Below are 20,539 nucleotides of genomic sequence, written 5' to 3' on the forward strand. Positions count from 1 at the left end.
GAGGGGAAAATATTCGACCATACATGTATTTAGTTAGTGATCTCGTAGTTTACGTGCGAGATAAGGGAGTTACCGAAACGTGCTATGGGTGGCTAGAGCGGCGGTCCACCCGACAAGGGTACAAGGCACTACCTGACTAGCGCTGTATTACTGACCGTAGTGTGATTAATGCTGCTCGTTGTTGCGGCCCCTTTCAGAGAGGCTGTCTTGGAAGCTGGAATGGTTTAATCCTCGCTTTCACGCCTAATCGAAGGTTTCAATGCGGCTCCTCCGAGACATGACATAGCGACAATGCGGTCTAGCGTCCACATGTTGCTAACATCTCGTCAGACCTCTTTCGTACTCTCCACTGTGCTCCTCGTTGGTTGCTGTATTTTTTTTCGCTCCCTCTATTTGTCCCCACCGCGCGAATCTGCTTCGGTATCCGTCTTTCCAACGACTCCCCCGCATCCAGAAGAGAGCGCAGGCAACGGGACATTAGGAGTAAGCCACTCTCTTGACTACATTGATCGGCTCACTTGCTAACACAACCAAGTTCCAACAGATACTTGCTTTATCCCACGGTGCGTCATGGCGCACTCGGGGCCTTGTCGCCGCCGCTAGATTGACTGGGCTTCAAATCACGATTCCCCCACAGCCGCCAACACACCCAGATCTCATCAACGCATTTTCTCTTCTCGGTCTCCATGAGCAAGAGAAAGACCACCCCACCCCCGGTGGCAGCCGGGCTTGGCTTGCGCACCTTGATCTGATCAAATTTGCCTACCAATCCAACTTTCAAACGGCCCTGATCATTGAGGACGATGTTGACTGGGATGTATCGCTCAGAACACAAATGAAAGGTATTGCATCCGCAGTGAGATCCCTGACAAAGACCGCTCAAGATGAAGCATGGCCGTACGGTCGCGGCTGGGATGTCCTTTGGATTGGCCATTGTGGAGAATACTGGCAGGAGGGATTTGAGACTGTTTTCTTTGAAAATGATGCAGTGTGCCCACATGCAGACTACACTGGTTGGGCAAATCAATACCTGTCCCGCCTACCTAATGGAAAGCGAGCTGTATATTGGTCCAACAACCCAGTCTGTTCGTTCGCTTATGCGTTGTCTCATGATGGTGCTAGGAAAGTGTTGGAGCTAACTGGAGCTGGTCAAGGCGAGGCATTCGACATCAAGATGATGAGCGAATGCAAGGCTGGAAATCTTAGGTGCATCTCTGTGGCTCCAGAAGTCATCCATCAATATTTCCCACCTGAGGAATACAGGTTAAAGAGCTTGGTGGATATCGGCAATGGAGAAGCTCCAGGCCCGGAAGATTCGGTTTTCGAATCTACAAAGGGCACTACAGAGAACATCCTATATAGTGCACGTTGTCAGGCTCTCTGGGGCGAGACCTGTCTCAAGCGATAGTCTTTTAAGCACTTAAAATATCATGTGTGCCTTAGGCTTTGACATTGCTTCATTACTACAACTCAGCAAATCATCTTTCAGATCCAGTCAAACCCTAACGTCTCCTTTACTATTCTACCTATGTACTTAATGCGCAACTTTACTCCTTTTTTAGTCAAGGTAAGTTTCGGCGGGCTTTGTGTGATCAATAGATCAAACATCTCTCACCTACCGAACAACCCCGAGAAAAACGATCATAACGGCTCTTGACACCTACTTTTTCATGAAAGAGGGGTAACTGCTGATGTATGTGCGAGTTAAATACTCCTGACTGATATAATGGCTAGCTTCCTGAGAATACAGGTAATCCTTCCAGCCAAATAGTATCCTCTGCGAGATGGCAGGTTATACATAAACACTCTCCAGGGACTTAGTGCGGCCTAGCCTAGAATTCCAGCAAGATTAAACCTAATCGACCCACTTTAGGTCGGAATCAAGCATCTTGCAGTAGAGAGAACGCAGTAGGGCTGTTGGCAACAGCACCCTACAATTAAAGCCAAGGTAAACATAAAAATGGGGCAATTTGCCTATATTCTCAACAACTTCCATCCTTAAGATATGAGGTAATTTTCACACTTACTCAATCGACTTGATGTAATAATCTATCCCGCCCCAATTTGAAATTCATGAGGATGTAAATTATATGACACAAAAGTCCAACCCTATGCAGCCCGTTCCATCCTCATTGCGCAGCACTATGGGACTTTACAGCCATGAATTCTCAGAGAGCATCGCCAACAAGCAGCCAGGGCCGACTAGATTTTAGTCGAATTACGCGGTTGTTCAGCTAGCTAGGGACAATCTCACAAATTTCTGGATATTCAGCTACAACCTGATACGAGCTGACATATCGAAACCTATCAATGACTGGCGAATCCCGTTGCTCGGATTTCATTCTGCATGGCACCAGATGCCTGCCTCCAAGTCACAGTCAACCTCCCTCTCAACCAAAAGGCCTAGCATCTTAATGAGGAGAATCTTCATTGATACCTCTAGTGTGGATAGGAGATAACGTGAGGGGCCTGGCGATCATTGCAACATCGAGCGACGACCACACAGACGAAGCGCATAATACCGCATGCCTCATCCATTATTTCCCCCCCGGCGCTAGGTTCGCATGATGCGACAATCTGGTATCTGAGCAAGTGGTTCGAGACGTTCGTTATCCGGCGCCGGAATGCCACTGTTTGTGAGTTTTTCCTTGTCGAGTCTTTGGGTGAGCCATTTCATCTCATGGGTGGCTTCGCGGAGAGCGCTTTAGACACCGCAGTATAAAGCGCGGCTTCGGTCGGTAGCTCGCAGCCTCAACTGTGTAGCTCTAGCTGTTCGTGATCGGGTGTAGGGATTTGCCGTGGTTCGTCCACTATCTATTTGCCAGCTTCACATTTAAATCGCCTTAGGAACCGTGTAATAAAGGGTATGTCTCACTTACTTCGATCTTTAAGATACTCTTCTATCTAAGATTGAGGGATAGAAGATGACCAGGCCCTATTGGGGTATTGTTTCTTAGTAAGTGTTGGCCATAGGGGTAGGAATCTCACTTTAGATAAAGTGTCGCAAAGCTTGAAGTTCGAGAAGTTAAAAGAGGAGAGGATATCAATAGCATTATAAATAGTACTTGATATGAGAGAAAGTGCGTTCTCAGGAGGAAAGTGCAATATTAAAGGCATACTTTGTTCAAGAGACTTCGCTATGTATTATCAGAGATTGACCTAGTATATAGAAACTAAGTCACAAGTGATAGTGAAGTTATATTTCAGGGAGAGCAGGTTGAAGAGTAATATCAACAAACTGTAAGAGCAAAGTGAAACTAAGGCTTGAAGCAAAGAAGCTTGAAATTCAATTGACCTACCATGAGGCACTCAAAAAGGTAATAAGTTTAATAGTAGTAGAAGTCCAAATGAGCTTATTCTTGTTTGGCGCGACCTACAAGGCTAATCTTAAAACTTTACCAATGAAAGAAAGGTAGATAATGGAATGGCATTACAGCAAGTAAAATGTTCTCCATTTTAAACAGGGCCCTTAGAAGAATGGTCTCAGTGGGAAGTGTCCTCAAATCCACAGTATTTCAAGAGGGCCCTGCACTAGTTCTTCGAATATCTCTTTCAGCCAACGGTCCGCAAAATCCAACACTCAGTCCATTCATCCATTTGCGCTTCAGCCAATAGCTCAAATAGCTCTTCTAGGAGACCTATTATTCTATTCTCCAGTGTTTGTAGCATGACCGGGACCAGGTGAGAGCTGTGTGAGATGTCTCCCAGGTGAAGATTTATGAGGCCGGCTGTGACGCCCATGATGATTTGGGCCTCTTCCATGATGCTCTGGCAGGCGTATTCTCTGCCATCTTCACGTACTCGTAACTGGGTGAGCAGCTCAAGCTGCTCATCAGTGAATGTCGGGATTGTCCCAGTATCGGCCACTTTTCCTTGTCAGTTGTGCCTTTATATTGTGGTCATCGATGGGGATGAATCTCACTGTTGGTGGGAATAATGATGTGTTTTGTCGGAGATAGCTGGAGGTTTGATCTGTAACTTGACAAGTCGTAGTCAGCTTTCTGTCTCACAAATATTGTCATTCCGCCGAGGAAGCTTACTTTTGGGACGGTACCCAAGGTTGTGATAGGGAGTGTGAAAGGCGAAGGGAGAAGGGAGACGAAGTCTGACTAGGAGGATTAAAAGCAAAAGCCCACACACGCAAACGCGCTTTCACGAGCAACTAATTGCCATTTCTCACCCGGAAATGGAAAGAACGAGGCTCATGAGGCAGGAGAGATACTCTGATATAGTCAACGCTTATACGTTCGAACTTCCAAGGCTGTATCTTTAGGAATATCCTAAAATTTATAGTGAGCGAGAACTGAGATTTAAAATATATCTGAAACAGTGCTCTTAACAACGAATCCTCATAAGTAAGGGTAAATTGAAATTACGTTCAGTGGTGACTATATTGTGCGTTTCCTGGAAGGTTCCCCCCAACTCTCACCAGAATTCAAGTCGGATTTTATGTAATGTCTCTCGGATTCCATTATGTGTGTCATAGTCACTTATTCTCTAGGCGACCCTCCTTTGGATTGGCCGTTGTTCACCTAGCAAAGTGACGGGGGACAGAAGAATCCCCACTCTAATGCCTATAGTCAGTGTTACCTACTCAATGGAAACCTTTCTTACGGTCAGGTTTCCATTGCGACTTTACGTCAACGCCCAGACAGAGAATGTCAATGGTACATGATATTCAGTATCGACACATTCCCATAATGGTCAACTGAAGGCTTAACCACTTGGATATTTTGCCTATGAACAACCTCGTGCAAAGATGACCAGCCCTATCTAAAAATTGCTTAGCTTTGCATGCTCTTTGTAGGGATTAAACCATGCACATACATCAGAATAAGCCTGGGTGTTAATGTCGGGGTGTTAATCTCCACCTTTTTTAGACACCAAAAATGCAACAAGCCCATTGTGACTCGCAGCCGCAGCTTCTTGTAGGGGGGTGAGTCCAGATGTTGTCCTCGCATTTGGATTAGCACCATATCGTAGAAGTATCTCGACAATCTGTTTGTCTCCTTGCATTGCCGCCCAATGTATTGGGCTCTTTCCGCTCTGACGATGCTAGTTACTAGATCTGTACTGTCGGCACATACTAGAGCGCTTTTTTCAAGTAGGGTCTCCGCGATCTCAAGACTTCCGATCTCGGCAACGTGCGATAATGCAGTTCTGCCGGCTCAGTCTCGAACATCAACGTGTATACGTTGCAGAGCTTGCAGAACAAACTTTGGGTTGCTGCTCTTTAAATATATGGCTAGAGCCGGATGTGCCAAAATAGCAGTGGCTGGTTTGTCCACTTTTGTGGTGAGAGATTCCATGGATTTATCGACTGATCCGCCATCCTCTTGGACTTCGAAAACGGAAGTGGCGTAAATATTCAACGCTGACCCAACCTCTACATTGAACTCGTGCTTATAGGCTATTACGTTGGGATCATCCTTCAAATTCGCCCTCTTTAACACCAAAAACCTGTCAAAAATAAGCCACGCATTCAAATAGTCATTCTTTGACCTGTAAGGGTGGCTTTGAACAGAAAATGACTTGCAACCTACATTATGATACTACCCATAGTAGCCCCAAACGTCGCTTTGGTTCGTTCCAGCTTGATTGCTGTATCGAAAACCTCTCTCCTTTTAAAGTGCCAGTTCTCATTCGCACTTCTGATTCCCAATCATTTAACTGGAATCGAACTCCCAAGTTGGATAATTATATAGTTCATCACACTCCCTTCGTCCACCCTGGAACCTAATGTATTGATCAACGAAATGTATGAAGCTCTGAATTTCCGTACCGTCTGGTCAGCCTCACTTAATCTACCTATGATACATTGTTAATGTTCAAATTTCCCTCCTTATCCATGCCCATTTAACGCAATGCCCTATACTAAGCTAAGCCCCTGTCTGCGCTCAGGTGCCAGACACAAACCTGGGGTATCTTAAACACAGATATAAATATGCCACAGAAAGTACAAGTACCTTGACAAGAGCAAGACAATTACACAGCCGCACCGACGGGGGTGTTCTCAGATTCTTCTGCCGCTGCATGGGCGTCAATTTTCTTGAAGTTATTGAAGGGGCTGAGACAGAAAGCGATTCCCGCCGCCGCAATCGAAATGGCGTAAGCGACCTTGAGACCGGTCATGTAAGCAGGCAAAATTGCAGTCATCTGCTCAGCTGTAAAGACGTCTCGCAGCTCGCTCGCGCCAGTCGAGACCACTAAGGCTGAGTTGATGCTCGGTGCGGTTGCGGCAAGTTTGATGATAATCTGGTTGACGAAGGCAGCTTGTGCTACAGCCAAGAAAACCGCACCTCCGACAGTTTGAAAAACTGGGAGATGAAGTTTATTAGCTGGTTTCTATCGAATAATCAAGAAGCAGTAGGCAAATTACTCACAGACGATAACACCCGTCACGGTTGCAATATCACTGGGAACCACTGTACCATGCACCGCATTGATGGGAACCTGGTAGGCCAATCCCCATCCAATTCCGCCGACAATTTGGTATCCAATCCACTTGCCTGTGCTTGTACCGATGTCCATCGAGTACAACAGACCCGAACCGATGGTTGCAAGGACCCCACCGACAACCATAAGAGGAGCAGTATGACCAGTTTTGGTGATGCTCCCACCAGAGACAATGATAGCTAATGACATGGAGACAATCAAAGGAAGGTTGCGTACACCTGACATGGTAGGATTGACGTTTTGAATGCTCTGGAAGTAGTAAGGAAGATAATAGACTATGATAAAGTACGAACCTGCGAAAAGAAACGCGTAGATTGAATTCACAAGGATGAGGCCATTCGACATCAAACGCGGCGGAAAGGCAGCCCGTTCTCCTTGGAACCATTCCCACGCCATAAAGGCAATAATCATGAGAGGGAAGCTGACAAGAAGACCGATCACAGTACTGGAGTTCCATGCCTTCGTCTGTCCACCAAACTGCAGTGGCAAGATATATGAAGTGATGGTACAGATTAGAAGGATCGTCCCGATAGGATCCATCTGCAGGAGCTTCTCCTTGAATGTAGCCTTGGTTTTCAGAGCTCTGTCAGGTGTATGGAAGAAGAAAATAATGCAAGCGGCTGCGACACCTCCAACGGGCAAGTTTATGTAAAAGCCTGGATGGGAAAAAGGAAAGTCAGCGAAGTCCAACGTCCAGTGAAGAACAACTACTTTAGTTGATCTAGTCAGTAGCAGAAATACTCACACCACCTCCAAGTTACTTTATCAGCGAATGCACCACCAACAAGGGGGCCAACTACCGACGCTATACCGTAAGACATGCCAATAATACCAGTGAAGAGTGGCCGCCTTTTTGGACTGGCAATGAAAGCGATGATAATGAAAGCTCCACTCCCAATACCAGCTGCACCGATTCCAGCAATTGCACGACCGACAATCAATGCCACAGAATTTGGAGCCACACCACAAATCAAGCTTCCAAGCTCGAAAATGAAAACCGCAAGCAGGAACGAGATTTTCAGCGGGAAAAATTTGTATACCTTTCCCCAAGTTGACTGGAACCCCCCGGTAGTCATGAAGAAAGCCGAACCATACCAACTGGTATCACCGAGGCTGTGGAACTGATCGGTGATTTTTGGGATAGCCGTCGCTACAATCGTCTATTTATTTAATATTAACATTAGATGATGATGGCACTTTGAAGGGAGGCTCTTCTCCTCACTGAGGGATTGTGAGACATACCATGTCGAGGGCAACCAAAAAGATGCTCATACCAAGGGCCACGACAAGGATGAGTAGTTTGAGACCATGAGGATACTGTGCTTCGTTGTCCAGGTCCTGTTCTTCATCATCTACCTTCTCCGGTAGGTACGAAGTCTCTTGGTCATTTGGAGCATTCTCGCTCTCTAACTTGGCCGCAGAAGGAGCGTTGGTTATTGATGATTGATCGCTCAATTCTGTGTTCTGCCGCTCCTTTTCCACGTCGAATGTTCCAACCATTTCCGCTAATAGTAATGGAATATCACCGGTCAATAATTGCAAAGGAATAATGTCTCGACAGGGCAGGACAAATCGAAGTAAGTAATAATAGTTTCAGATAGAGACAAGGCTTTTTATAACTTGTCAAATAACTTTGAAAAGCACGTATTACACATGTCGCCCGAATTTAAGCCTGTCCCCAGCGGAGCTTCTTCCGGTCATTCGGACGAAGGAACAAGTACACAGTCACTGGCCCGCCGCAGCACGTTTCGATCGCCGTACAGTGGAACTCGCGATACGGAGACCCCTAGCGGCAAGTAATTCTGGTTATAGGATATAGATCGGTATACTATCTAAAGTGTGTAGTTTCTAACTCAGTACAAAGGTATTACTGACTACCGAGGTGACTAGTTAGTTACTAGTAGTTACATTTTGTGAACATCGACAACTCCTCCTGTATTACTCCTTCCTAAATAGTGTAGTATCAGAAACCCCCCGGAACAAAATGGTTCATCTTCGCCGACTCGCTAAATGTAAAATGTAACATAATGTAAATACAGAGGGGCGTTTGTCCGCCGCCTGTTGCATTTCGCGGCGGTCGACCTCGATGATATCCGCTGAGTCATCTGTCCCTAAGCCCGCGGGCATTCCCCCGCCGGCGGTCCGATCGCTCTGTTCACCTTCCATCATCTTTTACGGCCTCTGCAGCCAAAACACCGTGACGGACTGACGGACTGACTGACTCGATGCATGGACGCGGATATGGATTACGAGATCATTGCCGAATCAGAGCCGAAGCGGAGGAAGATCCGCAAAGGGACTAGGAGTTGCTGGGAATGCAAAAAGCGCAAGATGAAATGTGTGTATGCAAACCCCAGCTCTCCAGCCGATGCCGATGCCATCTGCATTGGCTGCCAGCGGCGAGGGTCCAAATGCGTGAGCCAGGAGTTTGAGTTTGTTGGTGGAATAGAGAACGCAGAACATCTCAAGAGGAAGGGACGACACCACACGAGCGGTAAAGACAAAGATCGTGTTGCGAGGGTTGAGGCCTTGGTTGAGCAACTGATCAGGAAAGTGGACCATCATGGGGGAGTAGAAGTACCTGCGACTGGCGAAATTCGGACCCCTAGTCATGGAATCCCTACTCCAGATGTTGCATCAACAGACCAAGAATCTTCACGTTTCTCGTCTTTATGCAAGCCTTCGGGTGTATGTATATATTTTTTGAAGTCCAATGTATAATGAACTGTCACTTATTTTATCAGGATCATGGCCCGGCTGAAGCTGAGGGGAGATATGGAAAGCTATCTCAAAGATTGCACGAGTCCTTGCCCTCACAACAAGTTATCGAGATGATATACAATGCCCGCAGTAAAAAGGCCATCCTTTTTTATGAGATGCTAAACACCCCATATACTGTTCTCGAGCAGAACGGCCTCAAGTCTCCGGACAGTTTACTCGAAATACCTAGTTCGAGTTCTCACCCAGTGCTGATCGCAAGACATATGCTTTACATTGCTACTTTCCTGCAACATCTCCACCCTAATGTTCTTGGGGCGACAAACGGTCTCCCGGAATCCCTGCCCACCCTGATGGAACGATTAACAAGTACTGCCATTAATTTGGTCACGACAAACGACGAGTTTTTTGGCAGCATTGAAGGACTAGAGTGTGTTATGGTGGAAAGCATGTACTACCAAAATGGTGGAAATCTACGACGAAGTTGGATAGCGAACCGGAGGGCTATGGCTATTGCGCAAATGATGAACCTCCACCAAACTCAAAGTCGAGCAAAGTACAAGGTCCTTGACCACAAAACGAAATCTCATCCACAGTTCATGTGGTTTCGGATTGTCTCCCTCGACCGTAATTTGTGTCTCATGCTGGGTCTTACGCAAGGCTCCTTTGATCAGAGCATGTCCACTGGCACAGAATTCAGAGATGACATCCCTATGGGCCGCCTAGAGCGGATGCACTGTACTCTCGCGTCTCGCATATTGGAGCGTAACGAGTCTGACCCGTGCGGTAATGACTTTACCCTGACACAAACACTGGACTTGGAGCTACAGAAAGCGGGTAGAAGCATGGCTAGCAAATGGTGGCTTATGCCAAACCTAGACAGTGTCACGGATGACCCACAAGCTCTTTTTTTGGACATGGGACGACTGTTCAGCCAATTGTATCACTATAACTTGCTCAATCAGCTCCATCTGCCGTACATGCTTCGTTCATCAACTGAACGGAAGTATGAATATTCCAGAATGACCTGCGTGAATGCCTCAAGGGAAGTTCTCTTGCGATTCATCATGTTTCGTGGCTACAACAAGAATAATTCCTGCTGTCGGACAGTTGACTTTTTTGCACTCATGGCCGCCATTACACTACTTCTGGGGCATCTTGACGGCCACCGTTTTACACAGACCAGCAACCTCTTAGCGCACCAATATCTTAGCGATCGCGCCATGATAGAGCAGGCGCAGGTGAATATGGAACAAATCAGTCATGTTAACGGAGATACTCTAAGTGCCCAAAGTGCGGGCTTATTGCATAAATTGCTAGCCATCGATTCCGAAGCAGCAGATGGCGTCAGTACGGAGAGCGTCAGCGTTCAGACACCGGAAAGTGCAGTGTTGCAGTCAAGCGAAAACGACAATGGCGTTGTTCGGGTGCAAATACCTTACTTTGGTATCGTCAGGGTTGCACGTCAGGGCGTTGTTTCCAGGGAAATGGCCAACGCACAACCTCCTTTAAGTAATGGCCAACCTTTCGCTTCGTTAATTGGGATGCATAACACCGGCAGCTCTGAAGCTGCAGTGTGTGATCTTGGCTCTAGTCGCTTCGATGGAAATCCATTTCCTAGGTCAATGACTGAAGAGGATTACAACTCTATCGGTAGTGTTGATGGTCCACCTGCGCAGCTCACATCGCGATATCAAGATACCATTTCTGATACCCTCCTGCAGAACTATCAGGATCCTGGGCTAACTGCCGGGGTGGACGACTGGGCATTCCAGGGTGTCGATATGGCTTTCTTTGACAGCATAATGAGAGGCCTTGATAACGGAAATAGTTCAGAAACCTGAGATAATGGCCTTTAATGTCAAAAATATAATATTGTTCTATTGATACTAAGGGTTTTGCGTCTCAACCAATCTATTTATTTGAGTGACACTCATTTCAACAATTATGCATGGAATCCTTGACATGAAGAGGCTTGGATTTAAGTAAATTATCATTTCAACTTCTAAACCCAAGAGACACCAGGGACCGTGAGACGTAGCTCAGTCACACATTCACCTCCGTATTATGCTCTCTTCTCGATAAGTCAGAGAAGACCTCTTTCCAACTTGCAAGAAAGGGCCCTGCTTCTTCCTTTCTTCCTCTGAGCGAAAGGACTTATGACAGACTTTCGTCCCCTTGATTGCTCTTTCTGTACTCGTATTATTAATCAGATATTGTGTTCTCATAACTAGTTAATTGTAGAGTGAGACTTACTCCCAATCACCGAAAGGATACGTGACCTTGCTACCAGCAACGGCGTAATATTTGCCTTTATCTGTCGATATAGGCTTTCTTTTGACGAGATTTTCAATGAATAAATCTAAATATACGATCGCTCTTCTCCACATCTCATTGAGGGCAGCTAGGTGATCACCTTTTGAGACATGCTGTTGCATGCTTTTGTATTTTTTTGGTGACTATGAGTCCGGAGAACATTAGGATAGGTAAATTGCACCTACAATATCCATTTTCAAGGACTACACACAATCCGATACTACTACACGACTAAGCCAATAACTTCCCTCTCTACCTGGAACAAAGTCATGATATCAGTCAAGGCAAAACGAGTTTCGATTTACTTCCAATATATTTAACACAAAGAAATTTAGCTCATATGATCACCCGTTGTTTGCTAAAATATGTTTCCTTTGCATTCTCCCAGTGCATACCCAATCATCCAATGATGCAGCAAGGGTTGATTGAACCATTATATCCAACCTTAAACATAGCTCACAGTGACACTGTTGCTAGTAGCAGAAGACTTGGTCAAAACGCTGCCGCTCTGCTTGATATCCATGATAGTAGATCCAGATGGGCCAACAGTCTCGCCGCCAGATGTGGCCTCTGCATTGCTGAATGTCACGGTTCCGAAGTTGGTGAACGGAACCAATTCGCCACCGCTCTCAAAGTCCTCGACAATCCATTCGGCGTTGGTCTCGCAGAGGTCTCCATCATCAACACCGCTGAACTGGTGGGTGACAGACTTGCCTGAAGAGACGTTCTTGATGACTGCAGAACCGGAGGTCTTAGAGGTAGCGGTCACAGTGAGCTTGATCACATCTCCAGCGGAGATCGAGATACCGGAGAAGTCGTGGGCATAATCCGGGTACCACTCGTACCAGGAATCGAAGGAAACCTCTCCTCCTTGGATGCAGAAATCAATTCCAGTCTGGAGGATGGCGCTACTGCAGGTGTCGCCGTCAATACCAACCCAGGCAGAGGCACAGTACTGCTCTCCAGACGAAGAACCCGAGGGAAGCTTCGGCGTGGGGACGGTGAACTCTCCGGTGACCGTGGTGTATTGGCTGCCAATAAGGACAGCACCGGCCCAGTTCGAGCTGTACTCCTCCTGGGTTGTCGCATTCACGTTGAGAAGCTCCTTAGTGTCTGGCTTGTAGGCCGGACGGCTGATACGGTCAGCTCGGGCCGCAGCACGGGCAGCATTGCGAGCTGCGCGGCGCTCGGTGAGAGGAGCGGCAATGGCCGAAGTTGTGAGCAACGCCGCGCTAAGGATGGTAGCGGAGAACTTCATGGTGCAGGTTGGATGATTGAACTGGAGGTTGGGAAGAACTGGAGGTTGCTTGGCTGTGTGAATAACAAGATAATAGTAGGGAAAAGGCCGTTTATATAGCTGCCATGCCTAGTTGTAGCTTCATTGAAAAGTACGTTGTAAAAGACAATAATCCCCAAGTACTCAGGCTAATGCATATTCAATTAGTCTTCCTCAATGTAACATCGCCTCATATCTTCTGATGCCGTCGGAGACCGATGGATAACCCCAAGACGGAGGGCAGCCTGAAGAATTTCACTTTATCCGCGCAAATTGCTCGCAAGGTCAGGTCACAAGTACCGAGATCTTTCAATTGCTCCTGTTTCGTGCATCAGGTTCACGCATAATCAGCAAATACTAGGGTATGAGTCCAATGGCATTGTCTATTTCCCATGTACGCTAAAATGATACAAGCTCTAGTCCTCCGGATCCCCGACGGAGCCTAGAGGTGTTGATATAGATTGACAAGCATCGTGGAATGATGGAATGATAACCCCGGACTAATGGGGAAGTGATCGCTCTCTTCAGGGCGATCGGCGATAATTATTAGTACAAAGCAAGCAACAGCATAATGTGACTGTGGCTTGGGAGCTAATATAGCCTTGTTGCCTAGCCATTAGCCTGCCAGTGATAAGAGTGCCAAGCTTTCAACAAGCAATAATGCCCAGGAGAAAAGGCGGGAGAGGAGTATAAATGTGGACTTGGGAATAATTTGGATATAACTATTTAAATACCCAGGGATTATTTATACTCAGAATATTGTAGTTATAAATTGTGTACCTGGTTAAAGGGTATATCATATTAAAAGAAGACTGGGATCCAGGAACAAGACCAGGTAATCATACTTCCCCCTCAGTCCGGGTGAGGAGAAGTAGAACCCCTGCATCGGAATTCCTCTGTGCAGATTGTGCAGACTGTGCAGGCAAGCCAGTCCACGCTAACTTCATTTGATAATAATGTCCGAATCTAACACGATGTCATTGGAGGGTGATGCCGCCATTCCTCTCCGACAAATCATAGACGTGAAATAAATTGTGCCTCGGGATGAAGAGTCCGGCATAATCTCCTCATGCCCCAGGTCCTCAAGCCACAGCGCTTGAACTTTAACATATGATTCCAATCAGTTTACAACAGTTGATAAAATGAATTTCCGAGTCTTATCGGATAGATTCGATTTGCTGCAACTTGTCTCACGCAAACCGTAGGCCCACTTTTCAGTTATTGCTAATGTATTCTCGCGTTATTTCTCCCTTCGGCTGCTTTCCTTTCAACTTGCTTTGGCTTACCCTAATAACTACTCTATATCAGGCATGTCACTATTGAACAGGTTAGTACAACCCTGTCCCCGATCTTCAAGTCTCCTCGGGATAAATATGGCACCATAGGAAATCGTCTCATGGACTCTTGCATGACTTGGCGATTGAAAGAGGTTTTTGCCTCTGGTGTTAGAAATGGAAGATATGTGACTCCATCGGCATTATTGAGCACTGTTTGGGGGTATAGTCTCAATAGTGCCTCCAGACGCGCGGGCGCCAATGAGTCTATTCACTTCTGAATGTACTCTTTGTACTTGACTCTCTAGGTTTCCTCCCGGGCTTTCTTTCAGCTCTATCCGGGATCTGGGGTCTTTCCCTTTGCCCTTTTTTTCTTTTAAATTTGCATCCACACATCTCTAGCCAAGGCTTGTGTTGATTTTCTATTAGTATTGGCCCTTTTGATATTTGGATTTTGATGCATTTGAGCGTTTTGCCTATACGCAACTTTTCCTGCATTGTATCTACTTGAGGATGATGTATTGATTCTAGCCCTTCCAAACTCCCTCAATCTTGGACCCCGTATGTCAGGAAACAAAGAGCAAACCGAAGATGATGATATGTTGGGTGTGATATCGTTCTTTGTTGAGAATTAATTGTTCATACTTGCCGGTCGGTAGACATGATAGGATAGAACCTTACAGGGGGTTCCTAGGTCTACACTTGAACAATGAACCAAACTCAATGATTATGTTTCATTTTCATGTTCGGACAGTTTTCATCTGAATCAAGCTAGGTAATCTCGAAGTATTTCTCTTTTCCACACATTCAACTATTTATAAAGGACGGGCTGATCCCCTCGATAGAGAGTTATATTCAAGGGTATTCTCAGTGCAATGAATTCCATTCATATCCTCCTCTCTCTGTTGCTTGTTCACATAACAACAGCCCGATCCGGGCACGGCTTTGGCGACTCCCATGGCCATTCACTCAACAAGCGTAGTCCACTTGCGCCGAGTGGCGATGATATCTGCTACACCTACATCATTCAGGAGCACGATACCTGCCCAAATCTTGCTAAGCGCTACCAGATTACTACCAGCAAGATCGAGACTTGGAATCTCGGATCCTGGGACTGGCAGGGTTGTGCCAGATTAAAGCAAGGCGATTTTGTCTGTCTCAGCTCCGGTGCCCTTCCTATGCCAGTTGCTCTCCCACATGCTGTCTGCGGTCCCCAGGTTCCTGGGACACAACGCCCTGCCAAATATAGTGATCTCGCCTCTCTAAATCCGTGCCCTTCAAACCAATGCGTGAGTGTTATAGTTGTCCGAATTACCCATCTGGTTAATCTCTACTAACTATATTTACAGTGTGCTAAGTCGGGCCAATGTGGTACTAGCTCGGCATTTTGTGATGCAGGCGCCAGTTGTATCTTTAACTGTCGACCGAAGAGTACACAAAACAAAGCCACAACAAAAAGTACTAGTTCAAAGACGACTACCTCAAAGATGAGCACTTTGAAACCGACTAATTCAAAGAAGGCTGCTTCAAAGACTACTTCAAAGACTACTTCAAAGACTACTTCCAAAACGACTACTACTTCAAAACCTACAGCGAAAGCAAACATGGTAACCTTGACTAGCATAAAATTAGTCCCACCTCCAAGCAAAACCACGACCAGCATCGCTCTGACTCAAACTTGGCAAATGTCAGTCTATGCAAAGGATAAGTGTGAAGGTGATTACTTCACTGTTCAGGGACATGAAGACCAATATGCTGGCCACTGCATTGTTCTCGCGGATGATACCAACACCAAAATCTCGGATAGTACTACATCCTGTCGATGGTGGTCGGATGGTGGTCTCAACTGGGGCACCTGTGCCTCCAGTAAACTCACGAAACCCAAGTCATGGTTTATCAAAAGCGGCAAGTGTGCCATGTTTTCGGGAAAGAAATGCGATAACGATGATTGGTTAGGAGAGACCTATGCGTCTTTCAAGGGCTGTCAGTCTGATAAAACAGGATTTATGTCTCCTCAGAAAGGCAAGACCTGGGGTTCATTGCAGTGTTATGATATCAAGTCGTGAGCAGTGCTTAATGGGTTATGTTGTTTATGTAGTTAGCCGTGGTTGGCCGTGGTCAGAGATAATATATATAATTGAGTGCACCTGAGCCAATTAGTTTTCACACCCCTTAGCACACCTACGCTAAAATTCAAAATTGTAACCATTGAAAAGAGAGAAGTGCATTAAAGATCTTGAGATTTTAGAGAGATTTCCAGAAAAATTCAACCCATCATCTCTTTGTCCCTTGGAATGATACCAAGTCATAACTTCCGATAAGTTTTGGCTCATATAACACAAATGCTGAGTTCTTACCATCAACCAGCCAAGTGGTCGAGCAGTAACTCGACCATCGCATCTTCCTTGGTCTAGTGGTGATGATTTCCGCTTGTCATTAACACTGATAAGCGCGGGAGACCGGGGTTCGATTCCCCGAGGGAGAGATTTCTTTTTTGCTTTTTTCTTTCGCATGTCAATCAATACTAGGAATTATTTTTTACTGTCCTTTGCATTTAATAGCTGCTGTCATAACTGCGATTCATATGATAATTACAAGTCAGATTTACATACATGTAGGCATTAAAGTATGCAACGGATATTGTATACTCACATGATTGTCTATTTACTTACATAAAGACCACGGATACGAAAAAACAGAAGAGGAAAAGAGAAAGATAACAATAGGAAAACGGGCAGAGAGATTCAGGTAGAGATGAGGATATTCATGCATGGGCAGGCGTTCCTGCCATCACTACCACCTACATTGGGGCCCTTTCCCTGTTCCCCCAAACAGATCGCGTCTGCTCTCATCTCTGAACCTAAGAACACTTCCTACCCAGCGCCTTTTTTATCTGCGATTATTTTTCATGCACCAAAACAAACTCTGAACACTCTTACTCGGATGTCCTTCCCCTAGGTAAAGTCCGAGTACATCTCAAAATAACCAGCCACTATGGCGTTCTGGGTGGACTGGGAGCTATGGGAGAAGCTGAGCGTAGTAAGTATGCAAATGATGACCATGGAGATCTCTTACTAACTATTGTCGTTGACAGATACTAGCCATGCTGATCGTAAGTAACTAGATGGTAACGCTGCAAAGACAGACACTGACAAGCTTTGCAGGCACTGGTACTCCTGTACGCATTTTGCATTCTCGGTTGGAACCGTTGGATGATCAGCAAATACGCCGCGACAGAGGCAAAAGAACGAGAAGAGGAACCTGAGGTTTACCCAATGCTGCACAAGGATGACATCCCTTTCGGTGCCAGAGCTTTGGAAAGAGGGGTAGAAGTTGAAGGGATCTGGGTTTCAGATCCCAACACACCCACGCAAAGTCCTTGCCAGCCTGCAACTCCAGTTCCAAGCCAGCCGGCCAGTCCAGTACCAAGGTCGTTGCATAGTAAAGTTGACACCTCCAGATCATCGGCAGGATCTCAGAGCCCTATGATCAGCCCAAAGCCTATGCCACCGGCTGCCCGACGTGAAGTCGTTTCCGAGTTCGACCTAGCCTCCGCAGGCTTCATCTACGAGAACCATAGACCCACTGCGCGCCATAGTCGAACCAGTCTGCCTATCAATCCAAATGCCATGCACATATCACCTGCACGGGAGGAGTTACTGATCGGCTTGAGGGACACACCAGGCAGGGAGAAGCGTGTTAGCTTCCACACGCGGATATTCGGTACACCCTCTAATCCCGACCCGAAGGACCACCGAGTAGGATTGGATGGTGCTGATGAGGACATGGACTATGTCCCGGCCATGAGTGAGTCATCTTCTGGTCTCTCATCAGAGAACAAGCGGAGCTCACGATCCATGAGTAAGTCGAATTTTGCCACGATTTGGGGATTGAACACATAAACTAATGCGACTCATTCATAGAACGTCTTCGTCGGCGATCATCCGAAGAGTTCCGACGCAGGATGAGCCAGATATTCAACGACAATGTCCAAATGGGGCTGCCAGCCGAGCAGCTAGAGTTCAATCCGGCTCTGCACCAGTACCAGAGACGGTTCCGGAGGTCGTTGCTTCGTCCTTTTCGTCCGTGGCTCAATCCTCCTGGAAATCAACAGTAGGGAGATGCGGTTCACAAAATGTCATTGTCTCGCAAGGAAACCGAATTTATCGGAACAGACACCTTGGAAGACCTTTGACACATGCTTTTGCTCGGACATTTAGCATTGAGTTGGATATGGCGTTGCGGTAGCTGGACAGTGTTCCAGCAGTAGTTCCCTGACTCAGAAGAACCTCGAGAGAACGTTCTTTGATCGACAGGTGGGGTTTCAGCATGCACTTCAGTTCAGGATTTGTATTCTTATACTTTTTATTATTGCATATTGAACCAATGGCATCCGATCCACGGGGTATACAGTAATTGGTCCACCCCAAATGAAGACCCTTGTTGACCACTTAATCGTAAGGTAGCAGAAGAAAAACAAAGTATAGACACATGTGCTTCGACACATTTGAAAGAGAAACAGTGTTGCTTCTCCAAAACCGAAAAGGCTCAAGGCAGCACCCCACGTGATCTCGCGATCCATTCGACGCGTCCGATTTGTTGACTCGGAGTTATCCTGACCTTTTTACCACAAACAGACGCTTCAGACTTTTCAGACCTTTGCATGACCAGAGGCTGCCTGTTTTTTGACTGATTGATTGAGATTCCCTGGCTTTGTTTGGTATTCAAATCGAGGAGAGCGAGTACTCATCTCACCCAACGCGTCTTTTTTAGTGGATCCATCATCCGTGCTTTCGAGTCAAGAGACCCTGCCAGAGAGGCATCAAGATCCTGATAACATCAAGAACCAAGGCATAGTACTACTAGTATGGAGGGAGAAGAGCAATTCGAGGATAATGGGCTTCCTGGCCCTGGTGCCCCAACCCCGCTTTCTGCGCTCGACGTAAGTGAATGCCACGACAATATACTTTTGCTGCAGAATGTTGGATTTTTATACTGACTTCGTTGTGATAGGGTGTTTCTGGCTTGACTGCTAGGGACATTAAGTTGTTCGTGGATGCAGGGTATAACACTGTCGAGTCTGTCGCCTACACGTATGTATCCATGACCTTCACATTCATTGCGGTTTTGTTTTGTTTTTTGTTTTTACCCAGCACCAGCACCAGCTCTGTTATATCCATTGTCATCTTCATCTTAATCTGGCTAACACCCACTGTGACTTTTAGGCCCAAGCGGTTGTTGGAACAGATTAAGGGTATCTCGGAACAAAAGGCCACCAAGATCCTAGTAGAAGGTAAATCCTCCTTTTCTGCAATGGATTACAGCCCTACATTGAAGATTGGGTTGCTAACGAGAACGTGCTGATTAGCCTCAAAACTGGTGCCCATGGGTTTTACAACGGCAACCGAAATGCATGCCCGAAGAAGCGAGCTCATCTCGATCACAACGGGATCCAAGCGACTGGACACATTACTCGGAGGAGGCGTTGAAACGGGATCGATCACGGAGATCTTCGGAGAGTTCAGAACGGGAAAAAGTCAGATTTGTCACACCCTCGCGGTGACCTGCCAGTTACCTTTTGATATGGGCGGCGGCGAGGGCAAGTGTCTTTACATCGATACAGAGGGAACTTTCCGTCCAGTGCGATTGCTTGCGGTCGCGCAGCGATACGGTCTTGTTGGAGAGGAGGTCCTCGATAATGTGGCATATGCACGAGCATACAACTCAGACCACCAACTTCAGCTGCTTAACCAGGCCTCCCAGATGATGTGTGAGACTCGATTCTCTCTCTTGGTGGTTGACTCGGCGACATCTCTGTACCGAACGGATTTCAATGGTCGTGGTGAGCTCGCCTCACGGCAGACTCATTTGGCTAAGTTCATGCGTACGTTGCAACGCCTGGCGGATGAATTTGGCATCGCAGTCGTGATCACAAACCAGGTCGTTGCCCAAGTCGATGGTGGCCCCAGTGCCATGTTTAACCCGGATCCTAAGAAACCTATTGGTGGTAATATTATCGCTCATGCCAGTACCACTCGACTCAGTCTGAAGAAGGGCCGTGGTGAGACTCGAATTTGCAAGATTTATGATAGCCCTTGTCTTCCAGAGAGTGATTGCCTTTTCGCCATCAATGATAATGGTATTGGTGATCCTAGTGAAAAGGACTTGGAGGATAAGTGAGTCAACCTTGAGAGCAAGGTTGTGTTTATTTTGTTCTCCGACATGATGTTATTGACTTGATGAGCATTACATTCAATAGCTGTTTATATGGTTAGAGCGCCCCATGGCATCTCAGCATTGAGGGTTCTTTCTTTCTTCTTTCTTCTTTATTTTTTTTATTTTTTTATAGTAGCGGATCTAGAAAGCAATAATCTCTGTATATTCTTAATTTTTGAAAGATCACTAATAATATAAGCACTGGAATATAAAGTAAAACATGTAAGTGATCCAAGTCGAAGAGTAACGTAACCGGTAAGCGAGCCGCCACTGTAAGCGAGCC

The 20,539-nt window shown here is 46.3% G+C and overlaps 8 protein-coding genes across 8 annotated transcripts; 6 read left to right on the top strand and 2 right to left on the bottom strand.

Annotated features, from left to right (window-relative positions):
• Positions 1–291: 291 nt before the first annotated feature.
• On the top strand, positions 292–1,408 carry N7537_011781 (uncharacterized protein; the record flags this gene model as incomplete). The annotated part of the gene is made up of 2 exons (XM_056902835.1): positions 292–483; positions 545–1,408. 2 exons carry the CDS (start codon positions 292–294, stop codon positions 1,406–1,408), a joined length of 1,056 nt encoding a protein of 351 aa, XP_056748122.1.
• Positions 1,409–5,985: 4,577 nt separating this feature from the next.
• On the bottom strand, positions 5,986–7,956 carry N7537_011782 (MDR family MFS transporter; the record flags this gene model as incomplete). The annotated part of the gene is made up of 4 exons (XM_056902836.1): positions 5,986–6,317; positions 6,384–7,112; positions 7,202–7,616; positions 7,699–7,956. 4 exons carry the CDS (start codon positions 7,954–7,956, stop codon positions 5,986–5,988), a joined length of 1,734 nt encoding a protein of 577 aa, XP_056748123.1.
• A 49-nt stretch (positions 7,957–8,005) lies between these two features.
• On the top strand, positions 8,006–8,256 carry N7537_011783 (uncharacterized protein; the record flags this gene model as incomplete). The annotated part of the gene is made up of 2 exons (XM_056902837.1): positions 8,006–8,033; positions 8,054–8,256. The coding sequence occupies 2 exons, from the start codon at positions 8,006–8,008 to the stop codon at positions 8,254–8,256; spliced, it is 231 nt and encodes a 76-aa protein (XP_056748124.1).
• A 441-nt stretch (positions 8,257–8,697) lies between these two features.
• N7537_011784 (uncharacterized protein) lies at positions 8,698–11,018 on the top strand (the record flags this gene model as incomplete). The annotated part of the gene is made up of 2 exons (XM_056902838.1): positions 8,698–9,144; positions 9,201–11,018. The coding sequence occupies 2 exons, from the start codon at positions 8,698–8,700 to the stop codon at positions 11,016–11,018; spliced, it is 2,265 nt and encodes a 754-aa protein (XP_056748125.1).
• Positions 11,019–11,935: 917 nt separating this feature from the next.
• N7537_011785 (A4/G1 family peptidase) lies at positions 11,936–12,748 on the bottom strand (the record flags this gene model as incomplete). Its single annotated transcript, XM_056902839.1, has 1 exon — positions 11,936–12,748. The coding sequence occupies one exon, from the start codon at positions 12,746–12,748 to the stop codon at positions 11,936–11,938; it is 813 nt and encodes a 270-aa protein (XP_056748126.1).
• Positions 12,749–14,915: 2,167 nt separating this feature from the next.
• Positions 14,916–16,106, top strand: N7537_011786 (uncharacterized protein; the record flags this gene model as incomplete). Its single annotated transcript, XM_056902840.1, has 2 exons — positions 14,916–15,329; positions 15,390–16,106. The coding sequence occupies 2 exons, from the start codon at positions 14,916–14,918 to the stop codon at positions 16,104–16,106; spliced, it is 1,131 nt and encodes a 376-aa protein (XP_056748127.1).
• Positions 16,107–17,034: 928 nt separating this feature from the next.
• On the top strand, positions 17,035–18,157 carry N7537_011787 (uncharacterized protein; the record flags this gene model as incomplete). Its single annotated transcript, XM_056902841.1, has 4 exons — positions 17,035–17,079; positions 17,135–17,152; positions 17,205–17,901; positions 17,964–18,157. The coding sequence occupies 4 exons, from the start codon at positions 17,035–17,037 to the stop codon at positions 18,155–18,157; spliced, it is 954 nt and encodes a 317-aa protein (XP_056748128.1).
• Positions 18,158–18,907: 750 nt separating this feature from the next.
• Positions 18,908–20,220, top strand: N7537_011788 (recombinase RAD51; the record flags this gene model as incomplete). Its single annotated transcript, XM_056902842.1, has 4 exons — positions 18,908–18,982; positions 19,054–19,133; positions 19,266–19,333; positions 19,409–20,220. The coding sequence occupies 4 exons, from the start codon at positions 18,908–18,910 to the stop codon at positions 20,218–20,220; spliced, it is 1,035 nt and encodes a 344-aa protein (XP_056748129.1).
• Between the last annotated feature and the right edge of the window lie 319 nt (positions 20,221–20,539).

This window comes from Penicillium hordei, assembly GCF_028827395.1.
Source record: "Penicillium hordei strain IBT 12815 chromosome Unknown utg000006l_segment0_segment0, whole genome shotgun sequence".
In the NCBI taxonomy this organism is placed as follows: Eukaryota; Fungi; Ascomycota; class Eurotiomycetes; order Eurotiales; family Aspergillaceae; genus Penicillium; species Penicillium hordei.